The 13,754-nt window shown below is 41.8% G+C and overlaps 1 protein-coding gene across 2 annotated transcripts in view; it reads right to left on the bottom strand.

Annotated features, from left to right (window-relative positions):
* LOC147340018 (melanoma-associated antigen B3-like) overlaps positions 1–9,846 on the bottom strand; it is a 48,562-nt gene extending 38,716 nt beyond the window's left edge. The window contains exon 1 of one of the 2 annotated variants that reach the window (XM_086388346.1): positions 9,526–9,846. Coding sequence is in view for 1 of the 2 variants with exons in the window: in XM_086388347.1 (XP_086244473.1) it covers positions 9,526–9,606 (81 nt within the window). In the remaining variant the exon portion in view is untranslated. The remainder of the gene's footprint in view (positions 1–9,525) is intronic. The other variant, XM_086388347.1, reaches the window with a different exon arrangement.
* Positions 9,847–13,754: the final 3,908 nt, after the last annotated feature.

Raw genomic sequence — 13,754 nt, 5'->3', positions numbered from 1 at the left:
TTGCTTGACCACACCTGTCATGCCATGAGTGACAACTGCATCAGGCAGGTTGAGAACGCATATGATGGTGATCCCACTGAGGGTGCTGACTCCATACCCTAAATGTGACTCAGGTGAAGGCCTAAGAGTTCCCCCTCTGCTGACCTGAGACCTCCATCTCAAATCAAGCTCATCACTTTTCTGTTACCCCTGAGAAGAATATGAGGACATCTCTTTCTGACATTTACAAGGATCTGCCATGGCAACTGCAGAAGGCAATGGCACCCCATTCCAGTAGCTTTGCCTGGGAAATCCCATGGATGGAGGAGCCTGGTAGTTTGCGGTCCATCAGGTCGCTAGAGTCGGACACTACTGAGCAACTACACTTTCACTTTTCACTTTCACGCATTGGAGAAGGAAATGGCAACCCACTCCAGTGTTCTTGCCTGGAGAATCCCAGGAACGTGGAAGCCTGGTGGGCTGCCATCTATGGGGTGGCACAGAGTCGGACAAGACTGAAACAACAGCAGCAGCAGCAGGGCAGAGAACCCTCTATCAGAAAAATCCTGGTTAGCAAGGAAAACTAGCATATCCCAATTAAGAGTATGCCACTGAAGGTCACCATGAGGTAGATATCCTCAGTGGATGTAACACAAAGCTCCTAAATATTTCAAGGGCCCCAAACTTACCTATCTCTCACTTGCCCTTTTTCATAAACCACTCCCACTTTCATTCATTTAACCACCCACAAGTGTCTATTCCTTCCCTATTGTTTGTCAAATTACAGTCAAGTAACTTGATTTCAATTATTATTATTTTTTTAGTGGTGTGGGCTCTGGCTCCCCCACCCCAAGGGCAGAGTGAGCCAGTCCAGTGGCTTCAAGGCATCATCCCACCTCAGGGGAAACTATGGAGTTTCTGGGAAACTCCATAGACAGAAGAGAACATGAATAAACCATCTAATCTCCACAGGGTTTCCCTGTACTGGAATAAGAGCACAGGACACATTCCATGGCAGCTTCACATGATTGCTCTCTGATTTACTCACAATTCCAAAGTACAGGCAGACTCAGAAAATACTGCAGGTTTGGGTCTCAACCCTGAAAGGAAAGTCCACATCACAATTGAGTCATACGAATTTTTTGGTTTCCCAGTGCTTTCATAAAATTTATGTTTACACTATATTATAGGCTATTAAGTGGGCAATAGCATTATGCCTAAGGACAATATAGATATCTTAAATAAAAACACCTCTTTGCTAAAAGAAAAAAGATGCTAACCACTATCTGAGCCTTCACTGAGTCCATCATTTTTGCTGCTGAGGGTGTGAACATTCCAAGAGTTATCAAAACGTGACACACAGACATGAAGTGAGCAAATGGTGTTGGCAACATGGAGCCGAAAGACTTGCTGGAAGCAAGGTTGACTAACACAAACTTTTAATTTGGTAAAGAAAAAGAACAAAGAAAAGAAAAGCAGTGCCTGTGAAATACAATAAAGCAACGGGCAACAGAGTGAAGTGTGCCTGTAACTGTTAAGGGCAGTTTCCCATCCCAGGCTTTGTCTTTAAACTATGCAGCCCACCATGTGAGAACCTGGTCCCTGGTCACGATTGCCACAGCCTCATCCAGCCCACCATGCACTCAACTTATAATTACTTTGCACCAGAAGTCATACTTTCCCGAGGCCCACCACTCCCTTGCATCAGGGAATTCACATCTGACTGCTGTCATGTCACCATTTCCTTTACATGACAGCTGCTTCTCAACTCTGTAATTTTATAGTCAGTGGCTAGATCTTTTTCTCAGCTCTCCAAGTACTAGCACGGAGTCTTCTATGAGCAGAGGCTCAATTACTGTTTAGGGAATAAATGAGCCTGTGAGCATGAGATGAATTTCTTAGAATTTAATTTTACATTTTTGAATTAACGAAACATACACTGTCATTTATAATTTTGTAAAACACAGACTACAAAAGATAAGGAAACAAAATACCATCCATCTTACTTTCCCTCTATTTCTTGATCCCACATATTGCACTGCTTAGTGTTTTCAAATTGTCAAGGAAATAACATATTGAAATGCCAGGTTATCTTGCACCAGCTTACTAAATAAGATGGAAGCTTTCCCACTTCTTTTACACAACCGAAAAACTCTTAAGACCGATAAACAACAGTAAGTGTGACTGATGTCATTCGTACAGTTAGATTATAAGCTTTCATTGAGGAGCAACCTTTGAAAAGTAACAAGAACATAAAAACACAGATTTATCTCTAAATTCCTCATACAGAACACAAACCCCAAGGAATTATACACTGTGCACCCTCTGGGATGCCCCGTTCTATACTACTTATAGAACACTGAATGCTATCCTCAGCCACAAAGTACAGAATTTGGCTCAGCTTCATTAGGTGTAGGAAGAATTGCTGGAGGAACACTGGGACATCTGCTGGCTTGGGCCCTCTCTTCCTCAACTCTCAAAGCTGTGATACCCAGGATCTCCAATAGTTGACAGAAGAGGTGGGGTTGTGGCGGGGGGGGGGGGGGGGGGGGGGGGGGGGGCGGGGTGGTGGGAAGAAGCCTGTCGGGGTGTTCTACAGTCCTCATTCAGAGTCCCCATCTTCGTATCTCTCAGAGTCTGACACTCCTCCCTTTCCCGAACTGTGTCCACAAGCCTCCAAACAAAGTTTCACCTCTTAGAGTTCGGCAGGGGAGAAGCCTGGGAATTGAGTGCATGGGTGCCGCTTTGTGTCACCATCTTTACTGCCCCATGCCTCGTTCGCACTCGGCGCTCTCCCGTGACTGGAGTTAGGGCCTAGGTTTCCTTCATTTACAGAATCAAGTAATCGCTTATCTTACAGAATGTCTTAGATCAAGATATACCGAAGAAATCGGCCTAAGAGAGTTGTAGGAACCGTCCCCTGCCGATCACAGAGATGAGACTTTGGGTGTTATCTTTGTTACAGGACGGGGGAATGGTCCCTTGAGTCCACATTCAGGTCCTGACCTTGCCTACAGATCAGTCCTGGGAATCCACTCTTAGCCACACGAACACGCTGAACACGAGTCCGAGCTCTTCGCCACCAGCACGGAAGTTTTGCAGAGACACTTTCGGCTATGGCTGCCCTGTGCAGGATCTCTGAAGGATGATAGAAGGGGTGGGGCTCTGTGGGGACCCCGTCATTCAGTGTTCAGCAGTCCCTGGGTCATCCCTTAGAGTCCTCACCATGCCATCTGTCAGAGCCCAGGACCCTTCGCACTGCGGACTTGAGTCCTCCTGCCCCCAAATGAAGCCTTCACCTCTCCGAGTCCCTAGTGGGGAATCAGGGCGCTTCTCTGTGCATCTCTCCTTGACAGGGGCAGAGTCACTCTGTGAGCCTTCCTCCTTGGTGGGAGAGACCCTCTCATCAGCACTGATGGTCCTCATCTTCCCGGTGGTGATGGTCAAGATGCCACCCTCCTAAGAACTGGGGTTCCATCCATTCCCTCGCTGAGACCAGACAGAAATGAAGAGGCTTCCCATCCCCATTAACTCTGCCTGGAGCCACCGGGGTTAGGAATAGGGGCAGGGGTCTGTAAAGCCTCCTCGTTTGTGGGTCTAGTGATACTTCTTTCTTCACTCAGGGAAATCACCATGGTCCTTGCCAGTCCTGGGACATGACCCTCCAACCTGAGATTCTCCCTCTACTGAACTGAGGCCATTCTTCTTAAACTGAGACTTTGACCTCACAGAGAACTACAAGGCTTATAAGAGGGAATGTCCTGTCTGGGCATTCTAGGCCTGAGAGCAAATTTGGGCAGGTCTCTGAATGACCTGTATTTTATGGTGCTTGTCTCTCCAGTCCTCACCTATGGGGGCCCAAATTTTGTCTATCTCTTGGATTAAAGAATTCCTGGGGAGCGCCACATTCCGGCAAACTCTTGAGCAGTGTCCCTAATGCAAACCTTACAGTTTCATGTCCCAGACTTGACCTGAGATGGGGAAAGTAATACAGAAGGCAGGGGGCAGAATGGGGTATGTTCCCAGAGAAAAATGCTGGTCCATTCTTTTCAAAAGCCAGAGTCAGTCTCTTTTCATGACTTGTTTTAATTGATTGACAGGCATACTTTTCAAACATTGTACTGCATGTAGTCATGCATCACAAATACTGTGTTTTGTTACAAACTGAAAGTTTATGGTAACCATGCATTGAACGTGTCTATTGCATCATTTTCCCAACATCATGTATTCACTTGGGGTCCCTGTTTCACATATTGTTAGTTCTTTAAACATTTTAAACTCTTTCCTTATTTTATTTCTTATGGTGCTCTGATCAGTTGTCTTTGTTACTATTGTAACTGTCTTACATTTGTAAATTAAGCTATGTGCATATTTTAGACATCTTCTAGTAAGTGTACAATAGGATTAACAACTTTTATAAGCACTGGGAATCCCCTAAATTCCTAATGATTTACTCTATGGCAATTTTCACTTTATTGCAGTGATCTAGAACCCAAGTCACCATATCTGAGATATGAATACAATTCTAAAGGAAAAAAGCCATCCAAGATGGTTTTGTGCTATTCTGATTGAGGTTATCGGACACTGCACAGAGAGACGATCTTACTGTCCCTATCATCACTTTCTCTTCTTTATTCCTGTCATTTATTGATGTAGCTTTCAAGGCTTTGTGCCTGAAGAAGTGTATTGGAATATATCCAGAGTCCTTACTTTTATCCCAAGATACATTTGAGTGTTAAGAAACACAAGCTCTGCTTTAGGCCAAGAGGAGTATAACAGCGTCAGATCTAGAGGAATTCAGAGAGGAATCTAATTCCAGGCCTATTAGTCACTAGTGTTCCCCAGCAAGGGCTCACTGCCTGATGCACATAGACGCCAATACTATGGAACGGGCTTTGAGAGAAAAACTTTAATCCAAGGTGGAGTAGCAAGAAGACAGGAAGTAGGGCTCTCAAATCTGTCTCCTCAATCCAGAGTTTGAGGTAAAATGAAAGGGTTTAGGGGAACTGCAACCTAGGAAACTAATTGGCTAGTCTTGAATTAGTTCATGTAAGCTATTCATGCTGCTAGAAGCCAGATTTTCCATATTGAAGGACTTCATACAGTTCTCCCCTGGCAACATTCCTACTCTGAGAGTTCCACAGACTGGACCCTCTTGGTTCTGCAGTCATCCTGGAAACATAGGCTCCTTTTTGGCCCATGCATAGTGCTGCCTCTAAAAATAACTCAAGGTTTGATTAATCAACAACCTGTTTTAAGGAGGCAAAACCACTTTAAACTGGTCAATGCTTTATGCTTCAATCCCCCCATTTCTCTCTGTACATTCTTCAAGCTTGTGGGAAATCATCCTCAATTTGGTTAATGAGTCTCAAATTCTTTAGAAAATGATAATCCCAGGTCCCAGATTTTTGTACCAACAGGACTGGAGTGTTATATAAGGATTGACAAGGTTGGATTAATTGGTATTTAAGAAAGGTAGCTATCAGAGACTTTGTTTCCTTCACATGGCTCTTTACAGGCTATTGCTTTAAAGTGGGCGTTTTGGTGCCTGGATGGAAATTATTACTATTAGGTCAGCTGTCTTGGCTCTTCCTGGCCACTCCTCAGCCCAAACTGAGCTCTGCAGTTGACTGACCAATTTCTTCCACTGTAATGCTCAAAAATTACAGAGGAAGGAACACTCCCAAGCTCATTCTATGAGGCCACCATCACCCTGAGAGCAAAACCAGATAGAGAAGCACACAGGAAAAAAAAAAAAAAACGAAAAGAAAAGAAAACGACAGGCGAATATCACTGAAGAACCCAGATGGAAAAATCCTGAACAAAATACTAGCGAACCAAAAAAGACAGTCTCTTCAGTAAGTGGTGCCTTGAAAACTGGACAGTTACATGTACAATAATGAATTTAGAACATGCTCTAACACCATAAAAATAAACTCAAAATGGATCAAAGACTGAAATGTAAAGCTAGACACTATAAAACTCTCAGAGGAAAACCTAGGCAGAACACTGTTTGACATAAATTGCAGTAGTATTTTTTTGTTTTAGTAAAATGGCTTTTGATCCACCTCCTGGAGTAATGGAAATAAAAAGAAAAACAAACAGGTGACCTTTAATTGAAGTCAAAAGCTTCCACACAGCAAAAGAAACCAAAAACAAAAAGACAACTCACAGAATGAGAGGAAATATTTGCAAACAAAGCAAACAACAGCAGAATAATCTCCAAAATATATAAATAGCTCATGCACCTCTGTGTCAAATAAACAATCCCATAAAAAAATAGGCAGAGTGTATAAACAAACATTCCTTCAAAGAAGACATACAGATGACCAAAGAGCATATGAAAAGATGCTCAACATCACTAAGTATCAGAGAAATGCAAATGATTAGTACAATGAGGTATGACCTCACACCAGCCAGAATGGTCATCATCCCCAAATTTGCAAACAACAAATGATGGAGTGTGGAAAAAAGGGAACACTCTTGAACTCTCAGTGGGAATGCAAATTGACACAGTCACTATGGAGAACGTTATTGAAGTTCCATTAAAAACTAAAAATAGAGTTACCATATGATCCAGCAATCCCACTCCTGGCACATATCCAGAGAAACCTATGATTCATAAATACACATGTACCCAATCTTCATTATAACACTATTTACATTAGCCAAGACATGGAAGTAACTTAAATGTCCATCTACAGAGAAATGAATAATGCAGATGTGGTACAATGGAATATTACTCAGCCATAAAAAAGAGATAATGCCATGTGCAGCAACATGGATGGACCTAGGGAATGTCATACTAAGTAAGACACAGAAACACAAACATCATATGACAACACTCATATGTAGAATCCAATTTTTAAAAATGACACAAATGAACTTATTTACAACATAGAAAGAGACTTTGGGATACCTAAAACAAGCTTATGGTTACCATTGGAAAAATGTTGAGGGAGGGATACATTAGGAGCTTGAGATAAACATATACAACTGTCGTGTTGGACTCTTTGTGACTCCATGGACTGTAGTCCAACAGGCTCCTCTGTCCATGGAATTTCCAGGCCAGAATACTGGAGTGAGTTTCCATTTCCTACTCTAGGGGATCTTCCCGATCAGGGGACCGAATGTGCTTCTCTTGTGTCTCCTCCATTGGCAGGTGGATTCTTTACCATTGCACCACCCGGGAAGTCCACATACACAACTATATATACTAGAGATAACCAAAAAAGGACCTACTGTATAGCAGAGAGAGCTCTACTCAATATTCTGTAATAAACTGTATGAGAAAAGAATCTGAAAATGAAGGAATACATGTGTATGCATAACTGAGTCACTTTGTTATACACCTAAAACTAACACAACACTGTAAATCACTTATACTCCAGGAAAATAAGACAAAAAAATAATACCACCATAATATTCAGCAATCCCACTCCTGGGAATATATCCAGAGAAAATCATAATTCAAAAAAGGTACAGCACCCACTGTTCATTGCAGCATTATTTACAATACCTATGACATGGAAGCAACCTAAATGTCCATCAACAGAGGAGTAGATAAAGACGTGGTCTGTAAATATAAAGGAGTATTAGCCATAACAAAGAATGAAAGAATGCCATCTGCAGCAACATGGGTGTACCCAGGGATTGTAACACTAAGCGAATTAAGTCAGACAAAGACAAGTATATCCCTCCTATGTGCAATCTAATTTTAAAAAGTGATAAAATGAACTTATTTACAAAACAGAAAGATGATGAAAACAAACTTATGGTTACTAAAGGGGAAACGTAGTGAGGGAGAGAGAAATCAGCAGCTTGGGATGAACATACACACACCATTATATATGAAATAGATAACCAACAAGGACCTCCTACGTAGCACAGGAAACTCTAATCAATATTCTGTGATAACCTATATGAAAAGAGAAACTGAAAATTAATGAATGTACATAAATGTATAACTGAATCACTTTGCCATATACCTGAAATTAACACAATATTGTAAATCAACTGTACTCCAATAACATTTAAAAAATAGACTACCTGGGCATATGTCTGAAGAAAACCATAATTCGAGTAGGTACAAGCACAACCATGGTCACTGCAGCACTGTTTACAATAGCCAAGACATGGAAACTACCTACAGGTCCATGAATAAAAATGTGATACATAAATACAATGGAATCATACTCAGCCATAAAAAAGAATGAAAGAATGTCATTTGCAGCACCGGATGGACTTAAGAGATTTTCATAATGAATGAAGTAAGTCAGACAAAGACAAATACCATATTATACCACTCACAGGTACTAATTTTAAAAAAATGACACAAATGTACTTATTTAAAATACAGAAACAGACTCTCACATTCTGAAAACAGACTTATGATGACTAAAGGGGAAACATGGGGGGATGGATACATTAGAAATTGGGATGAACATACACAAACCAGCAATATATAAAATAGATAGCTGAAAAGGACCTCTGATATAGCATAGGCAACTCTACTCAATATTCTATAATAACCTATATGGGAAAGAATCTGGAAAAGATTGAATATATATGTAACTGAATCACTTTCTTGTGCACCTTAAACACAAGATTGTAAATCAGTAATTCTCCAGTAAAAGTATTCTTTTAAAAAAGGATATCCATCTGTAACAATATCTACAGGCAATCACCTTCAGTTCAGTTCAGTCACTCAGTCGTGTCTGACTCTTTGCGACCCCATCAACCGCAGCACGCCAGGCCTCCCTGTCCATCACCAACTGCCAAAGTCCACCCAAACCCATGTCCGTTGAGTCGGTGATGCCATCCAATCATCTCATCCTCTGTCCCCTTCTCCTCCTGCCCTCAATCTTTCCCAGCATCAGTGTCTTTTCAAATGAGTCAGCTCTTCACATCAGGTGGCCAAAAGTATGAGTAAAAAACTCCATCACCTCCATAAAGCAAGGTTTCCAGTCCAGGAGCAAGGCGTTTATCTCCCGATTCAGAGGACCCTCATTAATAACAGGTTTAATAAAATTTTGTCACAGTCATCCAATAGCCAACTTCCTATTAGCCAATCCCAACACATGTAACAGTCAGACATAGTTAAAAATAGGCAAATAAATCCAAAGACCTGGGACCTTAACGTAGTGTTCGAGGCTCTAACCCAATCGTTGAATAACTCAGCAGCTCTAACCTCTTGCATTTTCCCCTCAGGAGGGTCCCTAAACAACCCCTCATCCTAGCCTCTGGATTTTATCCAGATGGAAGAAACTCCACTAGGCGGGACCCTAACCCACAGTGTTGTTGTCATTGTTCAGTTGCTCAGGTGTGTCTGACTCTTTGCCACCCCATGGACTATAACATTCCAGGCTTCCCTGTCCTTCACTGTCTCCTGAGGTTTGCTCAAACTCGTTTCCATTGAGTCAGTGATGCCATCCAACAGTCCAGTCCTCTCTAACCTACAGTCCTGATGAGATTATTAGACTACAGGCACATTCTAACTACATATAGCACATTTAGCTATAGGAACATTATAATGAGGTTACTCACCCCAAAGATATATGATCCAGGAGCTATTCCTTTTCTTAAAAGGAAAGGAGCCAAAGAAGCCCAAGGAGCCCAGAGTGCCATGGCTAGGAAACAGGAACCTGAGAGCCGACTTTCTAGACAAACTCAGTCGAGGTGGCCACTCAGGGTGGGTGCTGAGAACCACCAGGGGCTAAGTGCATCAAGCAGATGGTCACAAGTCCTAAATTTCAACTAGGCTGCCCAAACTCACTGAACATGGGCTCACTGACAGATGTGCACAGAAGCCAATACTTATGGCAAGAGCTTTTGAGAAAAGAGCTTTACTGCAAGGCCGACCAAAGCAGGAGGCCAGGTATCAAATCTCTCTTCAAATCCAGCAGCCTGGGTGAAATGTAAGGGGTCACGGGAATTTCTAACTTGGAAGCTAATTGGCTAGTCTTAAATTAGTCCATATCAGCTACTCAGGTTACAGGAAGCCAGGCTTTCCTTATTGAAGGACTTCTCATTTTGCAATGGCCCTTGGGGCAACATTTGTAGTCTCTGAGTTCCCCAGATTGACGGTCTTGGCTCCGGGGTCATCCTGAAGTCATACGTTCCTTCTTGGACACTTACAGTTCTTTCTTTGTAAAATGACCCAAGGTGTGATTAATCAACAATCTCTTTGAGGAGGCAAAAGCAGTTTAAGCTGGTCAATTGTTTCACATGCGGTTTCACTAGCCTCCTGAACTCCAGCACATTAACCAAACTCCAAGACAAAGAAAATCACAGTGAATTAAAATGTTGCCTAGCAAGGACAATCTTGTAACAGTCACACCAGAGGATGTAACATAGAATGTGCTTGAGGTAAATCTTTCCCAGTTGCAAACCACTCAAAGTTCTTAGAATTTTTGTCATTGACCAGTATCTTCCTTCCTAGCTACCCTTTCATCTAAATAACCAATATTTCCACGTATTTAAGTACCAGCAAAAAAATCTAGAACTTCCCTAGAATTTGCCCAATTACACACAAGATAGAAATAATCGAGTACCTTCTTAATAGAAAGGTCTCTGGCTCCCTCAACCCAGGGTAAATGTCACCAGTGCAGGAGTCTCTGGACTCTCTGAGGCCCTCAATCTGAGAATCTGGCCATGCCCACCACTCCCACTGTCTCTCTAGCCCACAAGACAACCTCACTTAATATGACTTCTCACTGAAGGCTCTGCATTTTCCTAAGGCTCCAAACCTAGACATTGTATTAAAAAACAGAGACATCATTTTGCCGACAAAGGTACCTATATCTATGGATTTTCCAGTAGTAATGTACAAATGTGAGAACTGGACTATAAAGAAAGCTGTGTCGAAGAATTGATGCTTTCTAACTGTGGTCTTGGAGAAGACTCTTGAGAGTCCCTTGGACAGCAAGGAGATCAAGCCAGTCCATCCTCAAGGAATCAACCCTGAATATTCATTGGAAGGACTTATGCTGAAGTTGAAGCTCCAATACTTTGGCCACCTGATGCAAAGAGCCAACTCATTGGAAAAGACCCTGATGCTAGGAAAGAAAGATTTGGGGTAGGAGGAGAAGGGAGCAGCGGAGGACAAGATGTTTCAATGGCATCACTGACAATGCACTTGAGTTTCAGAAAACTCCAGGAGATAGTGAAGGGCAGGGAGGCCTGGTGAGCTGCAGTCCATGGGGTCACAAAGAGTGGGACATGACTTAATGACTGAACAACAACAAGGCTCCAAACTGCCTCACCGCAGGCCATTTACACTTGCTTTCAACTCCAACTGCCTGCCCTCCTTACCCCTGCTTTTGACTTGTTCTTTCAGCAGTCCCCAACCTTTTTGGCACCATGGACTGGTTTTGTAGAAGACAGTTTTTCCACACACTGGGAATGGGGGATGGTTTGGGGATAATTCAAGCACATTACATTTATTGTGAATTTTATTTCTAATCTAAATGCTGCTGCTGATCTCACAGGAGGTGCTGGTTGGAGGCCTGAAGTTTGGAGAAACCTGCTTTTGGTCATAGAGAGTATCTCACCATCTTTTCATATAATAGTACCTCCTAGACTCTAAAATTCAATGGACAGGGGCTAGATCTTGTTTTGGAGGTTGCTGTTGTTCCAGTTTTTTAAAAAGCATCCACAGTACTAGTAAGCCTACCAAAAAGGTCATTCTCAGAACTTCTCTCTTGGTCCACTGTTTAAGACTCCCTGCTCCCAATGCAGGGGGCATGGGTGGGTTCGATCCCTGGTTGGGGATGGTCTAGCATGCTTCACAGCCAAAAGAAAAAAAAAAAGAGCTCCTTCTCAAATAATAGTTGGGAAATCAACAAGAGAATAAGCATGTGGCCTAATCCATTAGAATTTATCTTACATTCCTAAATAATATAAGCAAATACAAGCATATAACTTTAATTTTTAGAAGAAAAAGCACAAGAAGGAGTTAGGCAAACCAAAAATTAACAATCTTTTCCGTATTTATACTCTTTATTTCAGCCTTTATTGATTAAATATAAAGTGCCTACTGTACACTTTGCATTATGCTCAGACTTCTGCTGCTGCTGCTGCTGCTGCTAAGTCGCTTCAGTCATGTCCGACTCTGTGCGACCCCATAAACGGCAGCCTACCAGGCTCCGCCGTCCCTGGGATTCTCCAGGCAAGAACACTGGAGTGGGTTGCTATTTCCTTCTCCAATGCATGAAAGTGAAAAGTGCAAGTGAAGTCGCTCAGTCATGTTCGACTCTTCGAGACCCCATGGACTGCAGCCTACCAGGCTCCTCCGCCTATGGGATTTTCCAGGCAAAAGTACTGGAGTGGGGTGCCATTGCCTTCTCTGATGCTCAGACTATAACCCCAAATAAGACCAAATATCTGCTCTTTTTTTAAAAAAACACTTTATTGAGATATGATTATCATATACAAAAGCTGTACTCATTTAATGAATACAACTCGATGTTTGGAAATAAATATACACTTCTGAACCACCGGTACAATCCATGCCATAAACATGTCCATTACCTCCAAAAGTTTCCTCCTATACTCTTAATTGATTTACTCATTTATTTTTGTGGAGGTGAGGAGGAGCAAGGACAATTAACAATCCTTTTAGCAAAACTTTAAGTATCCAATATGGAATTGTTAACTATAGGCTCTATGCTACACATTACATTTCTAGAAATTATTCATCTTGTATAACTGAAAATCTGTGTACTTGGACAATCACTTCCACATTACGCCTCCTCCCAGGCCCTGGCAATCACCATCCTACCCTGCTTCTATCAGTTTGCCTGTTTTAGATTCCTCATTTAAGTGGTATCATGTATTTGTTATTCTGTGTCTGGCTTATTTCACTTAGCACAATGTCTTCTAGGTCATCTCTGTTATTGCAAATGAAAAAGCTTCCTTCTTTTTAAGGTTGAATAATACTCCATTATGGGCTTCCCAGTTAGCTCAGTGGTAAATAATCCACCTGCCAATGCAGGACACACAGGAGACTCAGGTTTGATCCCTGGATTGGGAAGATCCCCTGGAGGAGGAAATAGCAACCCGCTCTAGTATTCTTGCCTGGAAAATCCCTTGGTCAGAGGAACTTGGCAAGCCACCTTCCATGGGGTCGAAAAAGAGTCAGACACAACTGAGTGACTGAGGACACACACACACAACACTCCATTTTATATATATATATATATATATATATATATATATATATAGCATATATTTATCCATTCATTCATCAAAGGACATTTAGGCTGTTACCCTGTATTGATTATTGTGAATAATGTTGCAACAAATATGGGAATGCTGATATCTCTTGGAGAGTCTAATTTTAACTCCTTTGGATAGATACCCAGAAGTGGATTTGCTGAATCATACCATATTTCGATTTTTAATTTTTTGAGAAACCTCAATACTGTTTTCCACAGTGGTTTCACCCATTGACATTCTCATTAACAGCATAAAAGAGTTCTGTTTTCTAAATGCTTGCACTTACTCAGCTTACTCTCTACTGGAGAGAGAGCAAGACAATCAACTTGTCAAATTATTGTTGTGGCAAAAACATTTAACATCAAATCTACTCTCAAAATTTTAGGCACACAATAGAGTACTGTTAAATACAGGCACAATGGTGCACAGCAGATTTCTGGAATTTATTCAGTGAATAACTGAAACATTATATCAAGTGAAAAGCAACTGCCCATTTCTCCCTCCCATGGCCCCTCTGTGTTTCAATGTGTTTAAAAACTTTAGATAACTCATATAAG

The sequence above is a fragment of the Bos grunniens genome, chromosome X (genome assembly GCF_055505025.1).
Source record: "Bos grunniens cultivar Pamir isolate PY7600 chromosome X, Bosgru_T2T1.0, whole genome shotgun sequence".
Taxonomy (NCBI): Eukaryota; Metazoa; Chordata; class Mammalia; order Artiodactyla; family Bovidae; genus Bos; species Bos grunniens.
The sequence above is the reverse complement of the archived record's forward strand: the minus strand, read 5'-3'. Positions and strand labels throughout refer to the sequence as shown.